The sequence below is a fragment of the Embiotoca jacksoni genome, unplaced genomic scaffold (assembly GCF_022577435.1).
Source record: "Embiotoca jacksoni isolate LCO1_2020_lvr unplaced genomic scaffold, fEmbJac1.0.p SCAF_2, whole genome shotgun sequence".
Classification (NCBI taxonomy): domain Eukaryota; kingdom Metazoa; phylum Chordata; class Actinopteri; family Embiotocidae; genus Embiotoca; species Embiotoca jacksoni.
The window spans coordinates 15,530,860-15,556,372 of record NW_027185340.1 but is presented as its reverse complement, the minus strand read 5'-3'; the positions used below and the strand labels follow the sequence as shown (position 1 = coordinate 15,556,372).

At 40.1% G+C, this 25,513-nt stretch overlaps 1 protein-coding gene across 1 annotated transcript in view; it reads right to left on the bottom strand.

The window, feature by feature from the left end:
• Positions 1 to 23,753, bottom strand: part of pard3bb (par-3 family cell polarity regulator beta b) — a 198,047-nt gene extending 174,294 nt beyond the window's left edge. Inside the window, exons 1-2 of the mRNA XM_069154755.1 lie at positions 22,557 to 23,753; positions 12,637 to 12,738 (exon numbers count right to left, since the gene is read on the bottom strand). Of these exons, the coding sequence (XP_069010856.1) occupies positions 12,637 to 12,738; positions 22,557 to 22,697 (243 nt within the window). The 5' untranslated portion in view covers positions 22,698 to 23,753. The remainder of the gene's footprint in view (positions 1 to 12,636; positions 12,739 to 22,556) is intronic.
• Between the last annotated feature and the right edge of the window lie 1,760 nt (positions 23,754 to 25,513).

The window sequence follows — 25,513 nt, the reverse complement described above, 5'->3', positions numbered from 1 at the left end:
TGAAGTTTTTTTTATAATCACTATTTGTTTTATATTTTAAATATTTTTCCGTGCAATTAATTTGTATCACTAACTTATGCAATCAGCAAATTTGAACTAAAATAAGAGGAAAAAGTATTGAGTCAACAGCACGCAAGCCATCTTACAAACTATTAGTCCCTTTTGCAATCACAATAATTAACACAAATTCAAGCAATGTCCACAATGTACAAGGTTCCTGTGGTTTTTCCCCCAAAAAAATTCCTCAGCAGAAGCTCTGCTGAAAGTATTATAGCATAAAGTAGTCTTTCCAAAGAAAACTCACTTCATAAAAAAAAAAAAACCTCCTCTTTTACAATCAGTGCGACTCCGCTCCTTCTTTTATCAGCAAAACAAACTCCGATCACCCGGGGAAACTGGAACAAGCGGAAAAAAACAGCACTGATAGGGTTTGTGGGAAATGTCGTCTTCTCGTTAAAATGAGGATTATTGCCTGTTAAATTAGCTTCATACACACTTCAAGCTGCAAGAGACTGCACTTTGTTTATGTGCCTACAGTAGGCCTATGTGTTGAATTAATATGAAGTAAACAGCATCTAAAGCTCATATTCTTCCCATATTAACGACACAGATTGTCCATTTTGTGTCGCTACATCACTTTTATGAATTGAATTGTAACTGTGAGTCCCATGGTTCTCAAAGTTCAATAAATACATTAAAAAAAAAAAAAGGTTAGAACAAACATATTTTGCATGCTTATTACGAAAGGAACTGATTACATATATAAATCACCAAAAAACATCAAAATCCTGGCTGGACTGAACCATACAGCCAAAGCTTATCGTATACACATATCAGCATGATATGATTGCATCGCTGTGTATTTGAGTAACTACTTCAAACACTACAAACATGACATTATATAACACCTCAGTAAGGTGTATACCCTTTGTTATTCTATTGATCAATAACCGAGCAAGCAATACACGCAGTTCAGTTTGAAGGAGGCGGCACCAATGAATTAAGTGTATGATCCATCCATTCATGTGTATGTGTGTGCAATCACACACCCACAGACAGAGACAAGAATGCGTGCATTAAGCAGATGGCTGGTGGTTAAGAGAGTGTGAATGATAAAATCTGCCCACTATTCTGTTGGCTTGTCCATTATTCCACTCCACTGCCTCCGAAGGGTGCGCGCGCATGCGTGTGTGTGCGCGTGTGTGTGTGTGTGTGTGTGTGCGCGTGTGTAAGCAGAAGTATATCTGCGTGTGGAGCTTTCGGCATGCGCCATGCATCTGTGTCGACGTGAAACAATGTAATCACTTCACTCGTGTCGTAAAATGAACAATATAAAAATTAAACCATTAAATTAAAGCATTAAAAACAGCCATTTCATTTTTGGTCTATTCTGTTTTTATTGTTTCTGCCCGTCATGTGTGACGGGTTGTAAGCAATCAAACTAATGGAACATTACGGACCTATTCAACATGTGCCATACGAGCGACACTGTGTTGCCCATCTGGGTACGTGATGAAGTGAAACATGACGCGTCTGTGTGACATTAAAGGTTGTGTTCGATAGGTTGTGCAGTGGGTGTGTTTAAAAAATAAAATAAAAAAAAAAGACACAAATGGGAGGTTGTAAGTGTTAGCTGCCTTTCAAAAGATGATTCATTGAAATCACACACGCATAAAAAAGTTAATTGTAAATTGCACTTAAAATATACACACTTATACTGCTTCTACACACAAACACATGTATATTTTTACTCCCGTCTTCATGAGGACCCTCTTTAATACTTGACCTTCCCTAACCTTAACCATCACAGCAAAACGGGGTTAAACCCCAATCTTTATCCTAACCTAAACCCAGCGTTAATCCTACAATCAAATCTGAAGCCTCGCAGAGCTCTTTGGATGTCTGGCCCAAAAGGGGAACTGGTCAAAACTGGGGACGGACATGTCAAGCAAAAATACTTGGACAGACCTGATGAAAAGCATGTCTTCAGTTTCATCTTAGAGATGAGGGCCGTTGTTTGCGATGCGCACTTACTTTTTGATTGTCCCTAGTATTTGCGGTCTGAAGATAGGCAGCACATTTCATATTCAGTGCCTTAGAATTGCTGGTATCATTTCCCTGAATAACCTGGTCACAGATATATTAGCTCAGAAACCTGGCATGAACATTAGATGAAAGAAGTGCTTCTTTTTATCTTTGGTATTCTTCCGGTTTTCCAATGGGCATCTCTTCAAAGAGACCGAGTTCAATACTGCATAAAATGTGGTTAAAACTGTGTATAAACAGCCACATAAATCCTGTTAAAATACACCTTTTTGAATCGAATGTCTGGTGATTCCATTTCTGTCTGGCTGATGAGATGAAACCTTAAAACAGTCTGACTGGTAGACGTCAAGATGGGACAGTTGGTGGAATCACGCCAACTCTGTGGGGAGTACATAGTGTGTGTGTGTGTGTGTGTGTGTGTGTGTGTGTGTGTGTGTGTGTGTGTGTGTGTATGTGTGTGTGTGTGTGTGTGTGTGTGTGTGTGTGTGTGTGTGTGTGTATGTGTGTATGTGTGTGTGTGTGTGTGTGTGTGTGTGTGTGTGTGTCACACCCCATCCTCCCCCATGTGTGTTACTTTTCCAGTAAACAGAAGCCATTTCCTCAAGTGAATAATAAGGCCAACAGTTCAAATTTCAGTTTCTTTAATATTTAAATAATGATCTTTTTCTCTAACTTTCTCTGTTGTGTGTCTTTTTTAGTTTCTGTTATTTGGTCCCCGTTGCCATCACATGGTGCAGTGGGTGGAAAAAGCAGAGAAAGATTAGCTTTATACATTTTAAAACAGAATTTATTTTCTCCACTTTTGTAAAGAGTAAATATGCATCAGGTCAAAGTGTAACACGGCTCCATCACTGTCGAAACAAATGAAATCAGCAAACGCTGAGGAAGTGTCTCAGTCGAGGCTTTGCTTGGTTTGAAGTAGAGTTTACTTCAGTTTGATTGAACATTTTGCTTTTGTACCCCCCCCCCCCCCATTTAAATGTCTTACTAGCCTACCCTACCATTACAGGTCAGCTGTGGGCCAAAAACTAGCAATGGTCCAAGTATGAATATCGTTGTTATTCTTCCTCTTACAATTTTAATCTCATTGGCTAGTTAAAGCTAAATGAGCAAAAATAATTACAGCTCACTACAGCACCATGACTCTTAACAAAGTAGTTAAATCTCTGATAATGAGGAAATTATTCAGATCGGGGTCCCTGTTATTAGCGGGCCGCTCCTTCCCTTCTGTGCTCCCTACTTCCTCTGCACAGTTTACCGTAGCCATGAAGATCAGTGGGAAATAACACCAGCTGCTGCTGCTAACAGATGCAACTTTGCAAAACTCGATCATTTATTTCTGTGTTTCAGTCGAAGCGATGCCTTTGTAACTCATAGTATGCACACACAGTAATCCTATATTTGCTAGACATTATGCTTATTGATACAAATGAATCAATTAAGGCCTTACAGGAAGTTCCATTGAGCAATGGTGAGTGAGAAATGATAATGTAAAGGCTGCTGTACAGTTTATTTAGACAAGCACAGACAGACATAAATACACGTGCAAAACTAATTTGTGCTAATGTGTGTGCTGCATCATTCACAGATCGATTGCCGTCATCACTGATTGGGTGAACTCATTACAGCATTTACAATAGAGCTGGTATATAATTATTTTGACATTCATAATTAGAGATCATTTTAGTTTTGCTTTTGATAAGCCAATTATCTGTGGCGCTTATAGCTCCGTGTGGCTAACAACACATCTTTAATTTCAAATACGGTTGCTGTATTGCTCGCGCTAAAACGAGCTAATTTAATGTATCGTGCGCTTATATCTTTTCACATGTCTATGTGTTTGTATGATATATATATATATATATATATATGTGGCCTGTAGCATTGAGTTGACAGAACCTTCATGGAGATTGACCCAATGGAAATTGGATAAAGATAGAAAACCCAAGTAAAGGGTAAACAGTTAAAGGCAGGCGGAATATTTTTGGTACTAAAAGCACCAAAAGTGAGTTATACAAAAAGCTTTTACCGTAATAAATAAACACTTTCCACTTGTATACCCGTCATGAGACTTTTCTTGAATGTGTACCGAATCTCCAGTTATTGTAATAGACAAACTGTATGTCATTGGCTATTTACAGTTCGGCCTTACAGACTATCTAAAAATCGCTCTTTGCTGTAGCGTCCCCGACCCGTTTCAGGTTCTCTTTCTCTTGCTTTCCTCCGATACCCTTCATCCAGCTCTCCCTTTTCTCTACATGTCTCCCATCAGCCTCTTTCTCACCTCTCTCTCCTTCCATTTATTTTCCCCTGCTCCCTTCCCACCAGCTTAGCTCTGTCATTTTGAGGGGAAAAAAAAAAAAAAAAGCACAAGCCAGTCAGAATGAGGCAATTATGACCCTGTTGGAAGGGTTATTATGCAAAATGCCCCATAATCCTCCTCTACACTTTCCATCACAAATGACATGAACATTAACTCTGTGCATTGTATACACGCAGAGAGAAAGTTCCTAACCGTTCACGAAGAGTACCGGCTTCAGCCACAGTTTCTAAACACGCACACGCGCACAATGTCCACGCGCACACGCACAATGCCATGGTTGAAGCATTGATAAGTAAAGATGATGCAATTGCAATGTGATTATTCATAGCTGCTTTTTCTGGTGTGACAAGATAATGAAGACAATAGATACCAGACAGACAAACAGGCCGTGTTTGAATGGATTCTTGTGATTTAATGTAGTTGATGATTCGGTTCTTACCACAATTTTTGGTGTGGATGTATGTCAATATTAATTAAACCATGACCAATATCAATACAATGAGCCTTGAAAGGGATTAGAGAAACGGGACATATAGGGAAGCAATAATTTGTGTGCGTGTCCTCTGACACAGTCCACATTTAGTTGCAACATCTTAATCTACTGCAATTTAACAAAAACCTGATACTCCAGCCGAGCAGACAGACAACCCACAAATCACATTTTTCACGTTGGACCTCTTAGTTCAGCTTGATAATCATATTATGATGGCATTAAATATCAATACATGATTATTTTTCTTTTAGTAGCTGTGCCAGTATCATTAAGTCTTGCTGGCATTGTTTTCCTGCACTGTAGTGGCTGACCAACATTTAATTAAAGTTGCATTAAAGGATGAATTCCCTATTTCCATTTCCTTGTCCTGTAATGATTGTATTTGTTCATTTTACTTGGCTTTAACAAAAATCTGTTTTAGTTTGATAATTACTTGCGAGCTCTAGCAGCGTTCATTCTATACTGAAGTAGAACATTTAGGTATTTTTTTTTTTTTTAATTAATAAACCAAATAGTTGACATTTAGCATCTAACTTTAACCCTCTGTCTGTTGTGTGCTCTTCTTGCCCTTCTCTATGAATGCATTCATATACCACAGAGGGTTAGCCCTCACCTGATGTTGTCTCTGAGTGGCTGCTCTGTTATCTCTAGTTCCCAGGGTTGACTGGGCTTGACCTCAGACTCAGGGTGCCTAATGAAAAGCTGTTCTATTGAAGAAGTGTGTTTTCTGTTGATAGTCTATTGGGCCTGCATCTCTACTTCTCTATGATTATAAGTTATCTTAATATTTATCTAAACCAAAAAAAAAAACCATGTCAATCACTTCCAATATGTCTGGTAAGGGTGTTGGGATTTCTATCAGAACTTGCGTCTGACTAAAAAAAAAACAATACTTTCATTTAGACACGTCAATTTTCTTTAACATGTATAGGCCATATTGCCCCAAAGTTTCTTTGTCGATGCATTTAGTTTTTTCTTTTGTTTAACTTTTAGGAATATATGGAATTTAATTGGACCTGCTGAGATGAATAAATATGTAAAGTACTGTCAAAATATTAGCTTTTTGTTCCACTGGTCTTATTGCTTTTTTACAATCCGTCCTAATCATTATCAACAGATCTTTGAGGGCAACTGAGTTCAGATATATTTTCCTTTCCAAGTGTGATGTCAGCTTGCACAGGTTAAGTGAATGAACAGGAAGGACAAACACATTCTCTCTCTCTCTCTCTCGCTCTCTCTCTCTCTCTCACTCACACACACACACACACACACGCAGTCAAAGAAATAAACTGTGCAGAATGATACCCAACAATACACATTTCTGAGCAGCAGAGATTGCATATGAAATGAAAGTGTGAAATATTCATTGGATTCTGAAGCGAGGCTCTCAGTATTACGGAGCTGAGATGAAAAAATGTCTCTTAATCCCAGATGAGTGTTTTACTGTAGGCAGACTCAGACTGCGGCGCTTTAGCTTCATAACCACAAAGAAAACAGAAGATATGAGGTCTGCTGAAGACAAAGGTCAAAAACACCGTTTCAAAAAAAAAAAACACAGCTCGAATATACTCAAGTAATACCCAAGAAAGACGGCGCTCTTGATTTTTGGAGTGTTTGAGGTGATATTTTTGTAGCAGCTGTGAATACACGTGGTCCCAGTGTTTGCTCTTTAGGCCTCATTTACATCTGGTGTTAAACAAGTGATCTGTATCTGGATACATTATCTGGATGCTGACGTCTGATCCATCAGCAGCTGCATTTACACCTGGCATTAAAATGCATTCTCGTCATCTAGATTCTGCCCGCCCTGTAATCAGATCTCAGTATGCTAATTAGTTGGGCTGAGTGGGCTGCCTTGTCAACAAACACAATGAGTCCCAGGTCAAAGGAAGCACTGCTGCTGGATGGGCTCTATCTATTTCCCCCCCACTGCCCAAGTTAATGCTAACAGCTACTGCCTGTAACTGTTGCTGGGGTCGGTTGAGTTCGACTGAAGATGATGGTGTTTCTTCTGAACGTGGTCGCGCTTTACTGGCTGGATCCAACGTTCTCATTCCAACGCACGCTGCATACATTTTACCGTGGATCGGCATGCGATTTCCTGACAGATCGCAAAACAACAACAACATGTGCAAATCAAATCGAAGATGCACTGTGCAGGACTAGGCCTTCTCTGTATTTTAGGGGTGTAAGGGTACATGTACTACCCCCAAACTGTTCGGTACGTGACATTCAGTTACAAGCTGTGTTGACTGTCAGAGGTCTGTTACTGTCTGGGTACTTGCACTCCCACAATAGAAATTCTGGAGCTTCAGTTTCACCAGGGAAATTTTGACAAAGCCCCAATTTGCTTATTGGCTGTAGATTTGTTTTAAAAACGATGTGTTGTATGTTCGTCTTAATCAAGAGCATACAGGTCTTAAGACCTAGAGGGGTACAACATTAGTGTTCATGATTTATTTTTGTTCTTATCGGAGATATGCCAGCATTTGGGTGCCTTAACTCGTACTGTAAGACTTATGGCCAACAAGAGTTATAAAAAAAATGTAATTAAATTTAAAAAAAAAATGTTATCTCATCAAAAACCCACTGAATCGTGAACCTGTAACCCAAAGTACATATTGAATCATAAATGTTCCGCTCCTGCACACAGCTGCTATATATGTCTATCTTTGCCCTGCCATACAAAAGCCTGGCAACACAGCATGTGTGAAGACATTTTGGGAAGCACATTTACAATATATTACCTCTTCTTTGACGAGAGGACAAATATTAATTTAAACTCTGTATTACAACCTTTGTGTATGTAGGACAGATAACTCGTCTGGGACGTGTTTAACGTAACTTAACTTGGCTGAAAGGATGGAAGAAAATCTAGGTTAGCAGCTGGCCCTTTAATATTCCTCAAACCCCAAAGAAAATCATACATATATACCAGGTAACAGTAGGTGAGCATTAATGTGAGGTAACTTTCTGTGTAATGTTTACAGGTTTACTTTGAGACCACCAGCCAACACCCTCCCACTTCCACCCTTTTTCTCCATTAGTCTAATGTCTCCCTCACACGTTGTTTTTCAAGCCCACTCGCAGCTTTATGCCAAAGAAAATGAACAGTAAGCAGAAAATATGGGTTCCCATCAGCATTTTCTACGTTGCTGCAAGTGTAATTCCTAATGTATTTTCGTCATCTAGTAGGTGTTGCCGAAACCGACTTACAGGGAGCAGGGTTTGTTTAAAAGGTTAGGTAGTGAGGGAGAGACGGGGGGGAGAAACACTGTTGCTTTGTATGATGTTAATGTTTGTTGTGGGACGTTAATGTTACAAACACTTGATCACGCACACACGCACACAGTCTACATTGAGCTTTACTGACAAATACAATTTGAGATCAGAGAAAGCCTTCCCCTGTTCTGACCGCAACCCAAACCCTCAAACACACACATACATTAATGGTTATTATTTTATCTTTTATAACGGATCACAATTCAACCCCCCCAATCATGAACATACACTCTTTTACCCTATCAAAAACAGAAAGGAGAATATTTACTACATCGACCAGCTGGAACAGTAAAACTGCAAAAGCTATAACATAAGTCATTTATCACTGCAAGCTGATAATTCAGCTCCACGCGTACATACAGTATAGTAAGCGTAGTAAAGGGTGCTCTGTTAATATATGTTGACTGTCAGTGTAGACTGATATACGTGTCGGTGTACTGCAATTTACCAATGAGGCCATAGCCTCATCAAATTTAATTCACAATTGGGCTAATGGTTGATGTACCAGGTCTCAAAGAAAGAGAAGTTTTATGGTCCCTCTACCCTTCTCAAGGACTATCAGATCCACACACACATATATACACACACACACACACACACACACACACACACACACACACACACACACACACACACACAGAGCTACAAACACTGTAGCTTTTTTTTTTTTTTTTTTTTAAGATTTCACACGCCGATGCAACTGAAGATAAAATGACAAAGAAATAACATCTGCTATTGACGGGCAGAAGATTTAATGACTTTTATACCCCTTTGAAGTACTAAGAGCAAGTATTTACATTTATATGTGCATGCAGGGTCCGATATAACCAATGGTACCGATGGCTCGGGCCAGTCAAAGTCTAGGGCCAGTTGGCCCTCTAATATTCCTCAAACCCACCCCCAAAGAAAATTATACATCTGCACACACCCCACCACCACACTTCATTGTGTTTAAATGGCAGCAGCCGGCTGCTGAGCTGTCTGAGGGAGCTAAGACAGACAAAACTAACTTGTGTAGGTGACTGTGAGTTAAGGGCAAAACGTTTTGTTGGCACAGTTACTTTGAAGAGAAAACTCTGACCTACTGACCAAGCGGACAAGTGGGAAAAAATTTTTACGTTGAACCCTGACATGCATGTTAAACAACTGGGGATAATAAAAACATATATATAGAAAGATATAGATTTAATGTATTTTTTTCGGGTTTCAGGCATAGTCTGACATTATAGCACAAATGTCAGACCATGCCTGAAACCCGAAATTAACTTGTGTCCACACTGGCACTTTAAGATCATTTAGTATCAGTGTATGGTTGTGAAAAAGAGAAACAGACACAGGACAGGTCTTCCACTTAGTCTCATAAAGTGAATACGCAATTCTGTTGATTTGCATTCTCTGCCATGACTTTATTCCTACTTTATTTAATGATATTGTAGCCAATAAGATAGTTTAGTTACCTTTAATGACTTGTATTACTCCCTGAAAGCAAAATTCCCAATTTGGTTGCCTCAAATGACTTCTACTCAGAATAAAACAGGCCTGACACACACGTAACTCAGCATTTTACAACAGGCCAACCTATTCTGTGGCCCCTAAAGCTATATCCCAAGAAACATAATAGCTGAAAATAATGTAAACCAGACGTCTTCTTATGCACACCTACACTCAAGGATAAACAGTGAATGAAACCGATGTGTGAAAGCAATAAGAAGCAATGCTTTCTTTAGTGGAAGGTCAATATTATTCTCACTGGTTGGCCTCTTCATACGTAGCGCTGAAAGGGTAAAGGTGACTAGCTTATTTTTGTGTGCGTGTGTGTGCGTGTGTGTGTGTGCGTGCGTGCGTGTGCGCGTGTGTCTATTTTACTATGCGTCTTGTGGGTGAATTAATATGTGGCACTATATAATCTCTAATAAAATGTCTATTTTGTAGGAAGCAGCTTTTATTTTTGGTATCATTGCGCCATTTAACGTTTCAACACACGTTTTGTGCAGTTTCAACGCATTCAAAGGGTGCTAAAAAAAAAAAAAAAAATCGCTCTGCTTTGCTTGTAAACGTGAGGAAAGTCAGCGTTCAGGACAAAGATGAAACAAAATTGCAAAACAGCTGCCAAAGACATTGATTTACAGTCATTAAAACTCCAAAATTGATAAAAGAAACCAGCTTCAACTGCTAACTTACTCATTTTACTTCGAAGAGACAGACATCTCTACTTTTTTTTTTTTTTTTGCATCAACCGTTAACTCAGTGCTTTCTCTGTCCTGCTCACAACGAAAAGGCAGCAGAACATTTCAGTCGCAGGCGGCTGTTCCCCTCAGCTCTTTGAAATGTCTTTCAGACAGATCTTAACCGTACAAATTGACACAGACCGAACCTGAACTGAAAGCAAATTGAAGTTGGACTTGTGCGATGTGTCAACAGGCAACTATTCCTCATTACAACTTTATAAAGTGATATGTTGTATTTTCAGCTTGGTCCACTGTTCCCAGCAGGGAAAAAAAACAACGTATTAATGTACACTGCCTCCTGAGAGCCACAACTCCAAGGATGTAATAGACTTGTGATTTGACATCTATAAAATATGCAGCTTTGCATTGTAGGATTGTAGATAGCAGAAATTAATGCACATTGCCAATTCAAATACTCAAATAAAACGGTGAGTTTTGCAAATAGGCACGGGGACTCTGACACAGCAAAAACATTTAATATATTTTTTTTTCATACAATTTTTTTGGGCTGTAAAACCAGCACAATACACACCCAACGCTAGACTGAGTGATCTCAGGTGGAACTCCAGACTGTGACACCTCCACATAAATAAACCGTTACAAACAAGATCACAGAGGCACAGAGCAAGTGACGACCAGCCAAGAGCAGGACCACGGCGAGCTGCTCTCTGACTCTCTCCAAAACCATGGCAACAGGCTCTCACAACAGTAATCCCTTAGGTCAGTTGCTGGTCTCCTGACGCTTTTATGGCTCCTGTCACTGAGTCATATGGCTCCTGGGCTACGGCTTAGTGTGTCGAGTAACCAGCCCATTTTGACACGAGGGCTCATCTGGAAAATTCATTGAGCATAAAGAACAATCTAGGCTAAAAAATGTCTATAAAAAAACGGGTGCGGAAATATGTCTTTACACCAGAGACAATTCTCAATCGTCATATTTCCACAGGAGGTCTCTGTTAAACTTGTCATTCAAAAAACAACTCTCCAAATGTTTATTAATAAAGATAAACATTTCTTTTTTTAGCTGCAGCTGGACTCACAATAATAGAAACATCTTGCTCACAACATCTTAAAAAGAAAAAATTGGACATAGCAGAGGAACAGCGGCGCGAGTGCCGGTTAAAGAGAGCGAGCAGTTCTTCCCAAAGGTTCTGGCAGCCTCGAGAGGAATTGCATACTACAGCAACTTTGTTCTTAATTAGTTCAGAGAATTTCCAACAAATCCTGCAGTATTTAAAACATCCTTAAAGGCATACAGTACAAGCCGAGGACAGGGAAACACATTGTACATAACGTTTCCTAGCCAGCAGTTTCTTCAACTTTTTCTAGTGGTGACCTAAATGAAAAAAATCACTTCACCACAGGACAGAAGCTCATTAAAACATGTTGACACTGTTTTAATGTGTAGAGCCACTAAGAGGAAGCTCAAGATTAATTTAAGGTCCTAAAATATGGTTCAAAAAGTCCTTAATCTAGGCCATTTATCACATTCTAATAATGCCAGATTCTAGAGGAGAGGAAGAAAAAAAAACTAAACTTTCCCGAGGGGTTAAATAAAAAAAAAATGACATTCCTCAGGGGAAAAATGAGAAAAAGTGGGAATATATGGATTGGGTTTGCCTCGGGTCTCCAGAAGTGAATTACTAATGACACTGTTTAATGCTAAAGGCAAGTTAAAACCTTTACCTCTGAATTTTGCTCGAGAAGCAATATTCTATCAAAGGGAGTGGCTTACAGGCCACTGCAGCGCGCACGCACACACACGCACACACGCACATGCACACGCGCGCACACACACGCGCGCACACACTCGCGCACACACACAATCACCCAAAATACAAGATACAGATATCCACTCATACTTTTCTGCACACCCACAATGATACGTGACTACTAAAAAGGTACAAAACAAAAAGATTATACGTTTTATATAAGAAGTATTACATGATTTTAAAGATAGAGATGTCTGACTTTAATAGCTTGGATACTGTATTTGGATGGTTACATGAATATCTGTGTAATCTGCTTACTGCTGGTCATTCAGGAAAAAGGACCTTTTATTTTAAAGTTACTAAAAACGAACCTCCCGTGTTGGTTATACTTCACAGGGAATGATTTACAAGGTAATGTTACATGACTGTTTGTGGTGGCATGACCGAACCTGTGGCTGCGTTTTATGTCAAAGGATGTAAAGCCGTCACGCCAACCTCTTTAACTACAGAGAGCCGAAACAAAACAATAAGTTCTGCCCCGCAGGTTCTTACCTTGTCCTTGTCTTCTACCAGGTCACTGAGTATATCGTCGGGGTCGAGAATCCCTCCGTCACAGTATTCAACGTGGTGAGTTCGAACCTGGAAATCTCCTTCCTGCAACACAGGACACAACCACTGCAAGTCAGCAGTTTGTGGGTAGACTGTTGAACAGCTGATAACTGGATCCAATTTTCTTACAGCGTATGTTCAGCTGTTTTTCCAACAACTGAACACATTTCTGTTTTCCCCATCAGGATTTCAAATGACATCGGTAAAAACAGAGAGTTAAGAAGTCTGTTTTATTATTACTGGACCTTTGTGCTGCATTTGACACAGTCCACCACAAAACATTACAGAACTGGGTGGTGCTTTCTGGCACAGTGCTGAAATGGTTTCACACCTATTTTAAGAACAGGGACTGCTTTGTGTCGACCGGAAATTACACATCAGAGAATTTAAAAATAACATGTGGAGTTGCTCAGGGCTTTATTCGTGGGTCTCTTCTGTTCAATATCTACATTTTCTCTCTATCTCCGGTTGTAGAAAACAACAATAACATCTTACAAAAAATACGCAGAGGACACCGATTTATATAGAGATATCACAGGTTACAATGGTCCCATACAAGAGATGGTGCACTGAACAAATATCAGATATGATTATATGCCAAATGTTTATTAAATAAATAAATAAAATAAAAAAAATCATAAATAAGTATTTATGGACACAAAAGATTAATTATTTTATGTTGAATTTAATATCAAAGACCACTAACCAAGTGAGGTAGCTTGGTGTCGTCATACTCTCAGGCCCAATTCATAACATTCACATTAAGAAACCTTCAAAATGAGCCCACTACTTCCTTAAGGATATATCAAGAATTAAGTATCAAGAGGATTAAGAGAAACTTGTCACAGGTCCCTCAAGAACAAAGCTCACAGCAGCCATAAAGGCCTTTTCTTCTGCTCTTCGGCTCCTCCTCCCTGCTCCTCATTTATATAGCCTTCTCTTTGTGGCTCACCTTCTCTCTCATCTCTTGCCCTCTCCTTTGTTTCTTCCCCCCCCCCACATCTTCCACATCTTTCCCCAGGTGCCTTGTACAGATTGCAAGTCCAGCCCGGCCCATTCCCTGTCAATCCTCCCTCTCTCTCTCTCTGCTGCGTTGGGTCTGTGATTAATGACATCGACACTGTACTGGACAGCTGACTACATAGAGCTGGTTGTTGAACAACATATTAAGACAACGCGCGCGCGCGCACGCACACACACACACGCTCATACAAAAACCACACACAGCCTAAGGAAAGGTATGACTCAAAACATTTCAGGGTGGTGCTCCATTAAATCACTCTTTCAGGGTCAGGTGCCTTGACAGTGCTCTTGAAAAACTCCCATTAAGAAGAGTGTAAGACGGGACAGGGCAGTGTGTCCCTGGACATCACTGTAAAGGCCAATGCACATAGAAAGCGCTCTGGACTTTCGTCACTTGTCCGTCTTGTGGATATTATTCCATTCTATCAAATATATCAATCGACTCTGACTTGGAGACACGCAAACGAGACCGTATTCCAGTTACCGGCTTACTTTGTATGTTGGTCATGTCTGTGTCAGTTATTCCTCCAGTCTTTCTGAATGAGTTGGAAATAACACAGGAAGCAGTATGACCGTTATAAGCAAAGAAAGTGTTGCCGTTGCTATACTCTGTGTCATCATCCTTAATTAATAAGTCAACAAATATTGTTGTATGTTGAGATATGTTTTCTCAAGCATCGCATTAACAATTTTTGATCTTGAGTTTCATTACAGTTCATATCCATGTGGTGCCAGCAAATAACATACATGTGTTTAAATACAGCCTAGGTCTATTAAAGAAAAAAAGTTGTTTCTATTATGCCAGTAAACAAGCAATTTAAATGGCTTTTCGGCAATAATGGTGAAACAATACTCCTATATTGCCCCTCGATTTGTCCTGCCTTGCAATTCATATAATTGTATTGTAACACTGACATTGCTGACACCCACGCCAGAGAAAGATTCTCAAACATAACATTTGCATTGTTTTTCTTCTTCTTGCACAGTGTTTCTCTGCCTTGAGCACTATCAGTCAAGGTTTTGGGACATATTAACTCTGGGACAACTTTTGAGAAATGTTTCTAAACTTGTTAGGGAAAGATTTCAGCGCCACAAAGATGTTGCATGTGTTATGCCCTTGGCTTTGTACAAAACATTTCACTGAGTACAGTGTTTGTGTAACTGTGTGCTAGAGAATGAGTTTCCAATAGGGTTCAATTTTTTTTTTTTCCATCCTAGTTTCATGTCAAGTCCTGGAACCCTCCTCCCCACCACAGTGAGTTGGTGCACATGTAAACTGGCTGAGAATGCCTCAACAAAGACACAATCAACTCTACCATGTTTTACATTCTTAATAGACAACAAGGCAACAGAGAGACATTAAGAGAAACATTTGTACCAGCCTGCTTGAAGTCAGCTATTTAATTTCAACTAACACTCTGCTTAACTCCCATATAAGAAAAAAAACAAAAAAAATCCAGGCTGGCTCTGGATTCCATGTCCAGATTAAAGTCTGCAAAGTTATTGGGACAAACATGAGCTGTAGAACGGATGCACAGTACCTGCGCAATTCACAGAGTAGACGGGACATTGTACTTTTCGTTTCAAGTAATACTCGACTTTAGAAGTGCATACTCCAAAATTAATAGGCTATACATCTAATTACAACAAACCAACTGAAGGAAGCTTTCTGAGACCCTGGGAATCTGCTCTTTTCAGTTTATAAACCAACTGATTAATCAACAAAATAATCAACAGACTAATCAATAATTTTGATGATAAACATTTTTTGTTTTTGTTTTAATCTTGAGATGCAGAACTGCACTAATCAGCAATAAATACTTGCATTAGCTGCAACAGTGAATTATTCTACCATTGAAATATGTGGTGTACAACACAACTATCCCTTCAACTAGTAGCAACCGGCAGTACATTTCCCTGTAAGTTTCTGGAAACACAAGGGAAAACTACATTTTCACTCTGTATTTAAAACTGATGTTTGCAGACGCACACTGAATTATGCGTTTCAATTGCAGCAGGAATCAACACAAACAATGTGGTGAAAGAAGGTATCTGTAGAACATCCAGCAGCCACATTCCTTTGGTGACCCACTGCTGTTTTTTAGGTCATCAACAACCCCCTTTGACTTGTTGTTATAGTTGGAAGGACAAAAGATTTAAGGAGATAAGAGATGCGAGCACAATCTGATAACGTGTTAGTCAGAAATCCTGTCCCTCCAAGTCTGGCAGTTTATAACCTAGAGGTACACCCAGATATTATAAGATTAAAGATAAGAAATGTAAACACACTGATCTGATCCAAAAATCAGGGGGGGGATTAGCTCTTAATACAGTGTTTTGCCTGATACAATTTCAGATAATCTTGGGTAATTTGGGCTATTTGAGTCTCATGACACGATCTAGAAATGATTAAGAAGTCGGAGTAAAGCCCCCACCGAAGTGAAAACACTTGTGTCGAATATTCAGTGTTGTTAGGAATGTGGCGAACTCCCCACGTCTCCCTCGTCCGTTATCTCCGAACAGTCAGCCTTTTCTCGGCTGCCAGTTGACACAAGAGTTTGGTATGCACGTTGCTGACAAACTGGAGGTCGTGCAAAGAAGTGGACTTTGGTACACACCACGAACCAGCGGTCCGAGGCTCACTGTGAGCAAACTCATGCTCTGCACATAACTGTATACACAAAATGTAAAAGGCAGCCGCTCCGCACGCTCCCGGCCGAACACTACATTAACGACCCAAAGCAAATCCAAATTACTTGACATATTTAGATCCTGATCCAGAACTGAGAGGTCTAGGAGAGTACAAACCCATTTCTGAAAAAGCTGGGATGCTGTGTAAAATGTAAAAAAAAAAAAAAAATTATATCTGCTGAACCCATATTTAATAGAAAATAGACCAAAGACAACATCAATAAACTGAGAAATATTATTGTTTAATGAAAAATATATGCTCATTTTGAATTTGAAGTCAGCAACACGTCTCAAAAAAGTTGGTACAGGAGCAACGAAGGACTGGAAAAGTTGTGTAAAGCTAGAAAAAAAAAAAACACTAGTGGAACATCTCACAGCTAACTAGATTAACAAGTTAACTGTTTACTTCATTCTTCATGAGTACTATTGCAAAACTTAATTCTGAGGGAAAAAAATAAAAAATAACAAAATCTCACTGATCCCTTGACCTGTCTCGTGACCCTGAAGTAACAAAGCTCATCTTCAGATGCCATGGTAACCATTTGTATCCTCAACAACAGCATCCTACATTTAAGATGGGCACAAGTTGTTTCATCAACCATGTTTGCCGACAAAGGTAAAAGTGTATTCTGACGGATCATGAAAATGGGCCGGATTTATGATCGATTTATGTTCGGATGGTCACACGGTGTCAGAAGCCCCCCGTCCCCTCTACACCTTTTTAACATCCTATGCTTGTGAAATCTGGACAAGGTCTGACTTCCAGTGCGGTCATTTGAATGAACAGTAAAAACATTTGATTTCCGACACGGTCTGACTGAACACCTTAAGAACTACAAGAATAGAATAGAATAGAATAGAATAGAATAGAATAGAATAGCATGGATGTAAGGCTCAATCAACACATTCCTGCAGTTTGTCTTCAGAGGAAGGGGGCACGTGTCTCCTCCCAGCCTCTCCCTCGCTCTCAGGAATATCTGCCTGCGCTCTGGCACGGGGCCAGAATGTTTTACGATTTTATCAGCTCGTTCGGCCACGCCTCATCAGCATTCCTCTCCCGGCTAATGAAACTACACTCTACGCCCACATGGGCAGGAATTATTTTACACGCATCCACCTTATAATCAATAAGTGTAAGTATACGCATGAATACTGTAGATACACCAGCAGCCCACAAAAGCAGCTGGTTTCAATCCTTGGCCACATTCGGACCAGAGGTAAGAACTATCGAATACAGATGGAGCCAAATAAACATATATGCATTCGGAAAGGCAAGCATTTGATACTCGTTGAAACGGTGTTAACAGAAAGAAAAAAGAAAAAAAAAAGAAAAAAAAAAAAGTGGTGTATTCGAACAACAACAAAAGGAAAATTTGCTTTTTCAATAATTATTTTTTTTTTTTTTTTTTTTTAAATCAATACACGTAATATTCTTGTGTGGAAGAAGTAAGTACACCCGTTGCCCCCCTTTAGTAGAAATAACTTCTTGTAGGCCTTTTGCATAACTGTCCACCAGTCTCTAACATTGGCTTGCTGACATTTTTCATCATTCTTTCATGTAAAAGTCCTCCAGTTGGTAAATGTTTGAGGGTTTTCCTGCATGCACCGCCTGTTTCAAATCCCCCTCGACATTTCAATGGGACTCAAATCTCAGCTTTGACTCGGCTTCCCCATAATCTTCCATTTCACCCTCTTACTTGTCTGCTCAGGGTCACCATCCTGTTGAAAGGTCCACTAACAGTTCAGCTTTGACTTCCAGACAGACGGCTTCTCATTATCTCTAAGCACCTCTTTCACATGATGCAGAAGTCATTGTTGACTCAACGACTGCAAGCTGTCAAGACACCCTAAAACCACAACATTTCCACCACCATGCCATGAGCTTTTTCTCCTGAAAAGCTGCCTTCGGTCAAACATACAGTGTCTACCATTACAATGACCAATCAACTCTTATCTTTCATTTGTCTGTCGAGAGCAAATTTACCAAAAAGCCTGCTATTTGTCTGTATGCTCACTTTTTTTTGGACTGCAAAAACTTTTTCCTTGGAAATGATTTTCTTCACAGTGGAATGATTTATTTCAAATAATTTGGAGAACTTCCAAATCCCTTGCTCAAAGGCATCTACAACCTCTTTTATGAAGGCCTTAGAGAGCTCCACACACTTCAGCAGCAAAGGCAACACCAGACCCGACAAGTCAGAGGTTCAAATGAGACACATTACACCGGTCACTCACTAAAAAGCTTCTAATCTTTGGCACCTAATCTTGATCCATGATTCTACTTTCATGAATTTGAAGGTGTGATAAATGTAGGGATGCACGTACTTACAATTTTTTTTTTTATTCATTTGAATCATTTAAAAATGACTACAAAATGTTAATTCATTTGTTGAGTATATATATAACTTTTCTCAGGCACTATTTCAAGCGTTTGAAAGTGTTTGCTTGTTCAGATATCTTTAAAAAGTGAACAATTTCCGTGGGATGTACTTTTTTTTTTTTTTTCACATGACTATTTATAAATATACTTTGTACATATAAATGAGAAATGAAACAGTAACCGCACTTCACTTCAACCACACGATGAGGCAGTTTTATTATATGTACACACGCTTGTCTGTTTGGCCAAAGGTAATTAAGAAGTCTGTCAACAAGCTGATAACTTCCTGGCAACTCCCCATGAAAACAACCCCCGCTTTCTTCACTCCCTCCTCTTCCTCTGGCTGCTCTTCATCCTCCCCTGCTACCTAACCTATCTTCCTTTTTACATTCTTTGTTCCGATTTCTTAAAAAGGTATAAAAAAAAAAATTATAAAAGCACCTTGCATAGTGCTGGTTTTTTGGTTTTTTTTTTTTAATTGTTTCTTGATACAGCCGTTCTCTGTTCCCCATTTAACTTGTGCTTTGCCTTTCGAGTGACAGCTCTACATCGTACTCCAGCTGTCAGCACGCAGCTTTTGCTTCTAGGTTCTAATAGCAAATAATAACAGATCACGGAGCACTTCATTTCCTAATGTACTGAGTGAGGAGGAGGACAATTAACGCACAGATTACTGACTGACTGATTTGGACTTCTCACTTCACCTGTAAATCTCCAACCATCAGCTTGACATGCAGTTTATCGACATGGGTTGCACTGGATTTCAGGCATACGTCAGTAAACAAGTATTGGCTATATTAGGTCCAATCAAATTCTTTGTAAGTGATTGTGTAACTGATCTATGCACACTGTTTTACAAAAAGGACTCAATATTAAAAGATAATAAATTACTTAGATCAAGACAGATGCAAAAAACAACAAAAAAACTACCAACCAAAAAGAACACAATTGGGGTGTATTCCCACTGTTTCAATCTATATTGACATTCTCAACTCTTTTCAAGACCCCTTAAACACAGCTTTAATGCTTGTACTGAGCGTTAGCTCCTCCTAAGCACCGCTGTGGGAACTCCTCACAAAGCGGCTGATAAAGAAGAATGCCAGTGCCAGCTAGCTACAGAGGATGCATGCAGGAATACACAAGATAATAAAATGTGTTTAATACAAGCGGCATACTCTCTAAGTAGGATGAAGACGATATGGAGGAAGAGGAGAGGGCGAGAGAGACCGACAGAAAGCAAGCCGTCTCTGTGACCATTTCAAAAAAAAATATGATTTGCCAAGCACGGGGAGGAAGGATTAGGGACTGGACTGCTCTACAACACAAACATCCTGGCTTTCTAATCCTCAGGCACATTAACGACCACCGTTATACAGCTACAACAGTTAGTGTTACCGAAAAATGACTGAGTGACAAGAAGAAAGTGAGAAAAACACACGGAATAAATACAAAAGCAAGGAGAGAGAATGAGATGAAGCAATTAGGGAGACAGCAAGTTCACCATCTCCGAGGAGGAACAGGAGGGGGAGGAGAAAGAAATGCAGGAGTTGGCAGTCAGAGGTTGTGAAAGGGCAGTATGGAAAAAAAAAAAAAAAAAACTGCACACAAACAAAAGCAGAAATTCTAAAATGCCATATAACAAAGAAGAAAAGAAAAAGGCCAAAACCATCAAAAAGTAGGAATAGCAATGTCAAAGTAGGGAAAGGGGAGCTGGGAAAAGTCCAGACAAACGTGGGGAAAGAGAGAGAAAACAGAAGAAGACAAGAGCAGGCCAAAAAACACACCGTGTGCATTTTCTTGACGAAGAATTCCATTGACACATGCAGGAAACAAAGTATTTAAATAGTCGCAGACCGAATCAATAGAGCCGGGAGGTGCATAACTACACACATCCAAGCTGCAGGAAAACACACACGGAGCTCTCACTTTGTCTCTCGGTCAACACGACCACCTCAAATGCTGCAGTGCAGCACAGTGAACGTTAACCTTTTGTTTTTCATTTTCTAAATCAAATTGGCATTCATTATTTGCAGGGAAATCAGGAAATATATCCTTATTGTCCGTTTTGACTTTGATAGATTTGCACACTTTTCTTTCCTGCAGTGACAGAGTCCCCTACAATAGTGTTATCTAAGAAGCATGAGTCTTTAGCCCGCACCTATGAAATCAAGCAAAAGTAACCTCAATACTAGCGGGGGGGGGGGGGGGGTTTGCACGGCGAACAAACTAAACAGAACAACGGTTCCTTCGAAATGTTCACTGTTGTTAACGCACCACTTAAATCAATAACGGTAGGCAGTATTGTTGAGGGTTTGCGGGAATTTTTTTTTTTTTTAAACACATTGCTCCCGCCGTCCATCATGCATCGAGCCATCCTTTTAGCGGAGAGACTCGGGAAAAAAAAAAAATGATAATGCAATCCTATGTGTCGCTACTTCTGGGTGGAACAGAGCTCATAAAGAAGAACTGGAGGGGAAGGAGGAAGTGTTCAAAGAGGAAGAGCAGTTCAGATGAAAGGGAAGCGGGTGTTTTGTCTATGCACGCAGCATTGAGGAAGGTGAAGAGGAGGTGTTACTAGTGTAAAAGATAAGAGCGATAAATAAGATGAAGGGGGCAAAACACACGGCAGCGCTGTGGGTGGAGGGGCGATATGTGGATAGGTGAAAACAGATTAAAAGGGAGAAAGTGTGCAGGGAGCAAGAAAGAAAAAAAAAAAAAAGAGTAGGATGGGGGGGGAAATGCATCTGCAAGTGGTGTCTCGCATAAACCAAAACACACGCACGCACGCACGCACACACACACACACACACACACACACACACCTTCGACATCTCTCTCTCTCTCTCAATCCCTGCCGAGGCGATCTATCCATACGACTGCTGTGCTTTTTGAATAATGGACCCAATATGAAGCAAGTCACTGAGAAGATTTGGTTGTGTGATGGGGGTCATGGGGCTCCTGCCCCCGGAGCAGCGCTGGGAATCAACAGCAGTCATGAAGGAATCACAAGACGGGAGTCATTTGCATTTTACACTCACAACTAAATTGGAAATGACTCGTGCCCGCTCCTGTCTGAACCATCACAATTCATATCAGATCTGCTTTTAATTTTTCATAGAGCCATTATGGAGAACCGGACCTCCACGGCTTTAACTTCCAAAGACTTCGGATGTGAAACTCGCACTGTCCTTTTCATGATATAAAAATGACAGAGCTTTTCGATTATTCTTTTACGACTTCAGGGAGAACCTCAAATGTTATGAAAGTGCCGTTTCATAAAAAAAAAAAAAAAAACTTATCTCACCTCTCTTTCTGTTTTTCTGGAGTTCATGAAAATCTTAAACACATTATTACAAAACTGCTTCCCGGTGAATAATGTAGCCAACTGATGGCTCAAAAGGTCAGAGAGACTCAAAGGGTGATCAAATTGCATTTGTTTGAATACTTTTTGTTCATTTTCTGAAGCACACTAGTCTTTCTGGTATGACTGAAAACCGACAGCTGCAACTATTACCACTCAGACTTTATAATAAAGTGAGCAGCATTTATATGGGAGGAAAAAAAAAAAAAAAAAAAAAAAAACTCATTGTTAGGTGATGTTCAAGGTGAGTTCATTGTGTGATGTACCAGCCACAGTGTCGGTAGTTGCTTCCGCACCGAAGAGGAATAACTTAGTACAACAAGTACTCATAATAATAATAATAAATACACCTTTTGGCTGCATCTGAAACATACAGTTTCATTTCTCACCCCAGGAATATAAGCTCACCTGCTCCAAGAGTTTCCTGTATCTCTGCGTGGCCTGCTGGATGAGGTCCCTCACCGTCCACCCCTCCTTGCAAGGCACAACCACACCCGTCTGCCCAAATGTCACAGTCACCTTCATCGTGAAGGGGGCTCTCCACTTCATCCGAGACGACGAGGGCCCTCTGGACGGAGGTGATGAACGGGGCTCATAACAACGCAGGAAGGCTCCAAAAGCGTAGGAGGGGGGGGGGGCAGGAAGACTTGAGGAGAGTACTGTACTGGGATGTGATCAAAAAAGAAAAAGAAAGAAAAAAAAAAAACAACCAGCAACCAAAGTTACATCATCAGTCGGAGTTGTCCAGAAGTCAGTGGAGCTCCTTCACGTGTTCATCGCGTTACTTCGTGGATGCAGTCGGTGCTCTTCTCACGCAGTGGTCATCGTGCCCCTCCACCCCCCCTCCACCCCCCTCCTCGTCGACACTATTCAGACCTTAACGGAGACGTTGAAGCAGCTCTCGGTGTCTCCGTCGTGTCATTGTTTTGTTTGTTTTTGTTTGTCTCTCCCCGTCGGGCTGAAACACCACTTTGTCACGAGCTAAGCTAGCTCAAAGTGATTAGCTTGATACCGTAACCTGCCCCCCCCCTCCTCCCCCCTCCGGAGGGGATGATCGCTGTCTTTTTTTTTTTTTTTTTTTTTTTTAAAGTTTGCCGCAAAACCGTTTTAGTCTCCGCACGCCTTCCTCCCGCAGCCGGTTTGTTTTTGTTTGTTTTTTTTACTCCTCGAGATATAAAAAAAAAATTTAAAAAAAAAGTTGATCCAAAACTTTTCACGTCGCAGTTTAGCAATCCGGCGCTAGCTAAACGTTAGCCACCTTAGCTGATCTTTGGAGGGAGGGCATCAAAGTCCAGAAGTTTCCCCCTCTTTCCTCTTCTTCTTCTTCTTCTTCTTCTTTTTCTTCTTCTTTCTTTTTTCTTTGTTTTTGTTTGTTTTCTTCCAAAGCGCTCACTTTGCATCCACTTCGGCGCGCGCACACACGCGTGCGCGTAAAGGACGCGCGAGGAGTTTAACTTTCGCGTTTGTTTTGCAAACTGGAGGTGAAGAGAGAGAGAGAGAGAGAGAGAGAGAGAGAGAGAGCAAACACTTCGGTGTTGGAAAAGTTTGGGAGATTCCTTCAGCGCCGTCCGCTCCTGACCGGTTCCTGACCAGCTCCTCCACCGCTGCCTGCTGTCACGTCCTTAAAGGGGAAGAGCTCCGATTAATTCCGCAATAAAATTTAAAAAAAAAAAAAAGACAAAAAGCTCAAGTTAAGAGCTCAAACAGAAAACACGTGGTGATGTCAGAGGGATGGAAATCCATCTACAGTTTTGTTTTTGTTTTTTTTAAAAAAACATCCACTGCTGCTGCAAAATAAATAACAACAACAACCTCTCAAAACTGGCCTTCAAAACGTGACACTTAAGTGTTATTAAAGCTGCATTAACTGGCTAGTTTTTTTGGGGGGGTTGGGGGGGCACTTCAGGTAAAATGGCACAAGCTGCAAAACAAAACAAAAAAACCTTAAATGGATTTCACCTTAAAAAAAAAAAAAAAAAAAGTTGTCACTGGAGAATGTGTTAACGTACAGCTTTTCACAACAGGGAAGGCAAAGCACAGGTGTAACCGAACACGTTTAAAAAAAAAACCACTGCATGGCTTTGAGGTGAGCTGGTTTCAGAGACCTGGCGTCGCTATTTTTAGTTTACTGGGAGGTGTAATGTATTTATTTTAATATCGCCAGTAACTAAACGAGTAATATGCCTGCCTTTAAAAAGGTCTGTCGCCGGTTTAGGCAGCCGCCATGACATGAAGCAACATCGGCGTTCATCGACAGCTCGGTCTGTGGCCGCCTGATTCATTTAAGTCCAATTCATCCTCCTTTTCTTTTTCTTTTCTTTTTTTTTATCTCTGTTTTTGGACTCCAAAACAATGAGCTGAAAGATACTAAAACAGTGGTGAGAACTTTAGAGAGTCGGGAGGTAATTCTCGACGGGCTTCGCCACTACGAGTCGCAATAACACTGAAAGATCCTGAATAAAATTAAAACAATTTGTTTAAATGGTGGCACTAACAGGCTTTTCTTTTTTCATGGAATATATTTTGTACAGTGGGAGAAGCACGGAAGTAAATCATAAAATGAAGCTGCTTTAGTTTCAAGTTCCTAGAATTTGCATGCTGACTCAATGTAACTCTGTCATAACTTACTGGGTCAGTTAACTAGAATAGAACCATCGTTTATTGTTATCAGTGACGTCTATGCTTTTTTTTTTCTACCATGTCAAAAAGAGCAGAAAGCAAAGGATTCTCCTCACTAGACTTCATGGTTGTTTACGCTCTCTCAGTGGTTTGTGTTTAATTTTGTGTCTTTTATTCAGTGTGGTTTTGACTGGATTCTGTTTACCGTGAAATATTTGTATATGTTTGCCGCCTGAAGTCATACCAGGAAATAAGACATTTATAAACACTCTCTCTGTTTTTCCATGTTGAATATGGTTAGTGGCATTACTGTTAAGTGAATTTTCTTTTAAGAACGAGCAGAAAACATAAGCAGCTGCCAGCATGACTAAATTTACCATGTAATGTTATATTAGGGTGTTATTAATAGTAAGAGATTATGTTTTACCTTTACAATATATGAAGGAATCCACATTAATACAGTCGACTTCAAATTTGCATTTTCACAGACCTTGAAATCGAATCAAGCCCTCGAACATCTTCTAGCGGCAGACACCGGTATGATGTTGAAGCCAACAAAAATACTGTATTTACAAAACATTTTGGCTTCTCCCAATTTGGTTGATCTTCAAAGGGGAAACCCCTCCCTGTGAGGAGGAGTTTGGCTTTGTAATTAGCAGCTCAAATGTATGCATGTGTATGTCTGCTAATTGATTTGGGCTAGGTTTAGTTTCTGGGTCACTGAATTCCATTGCTGCTAATGAACC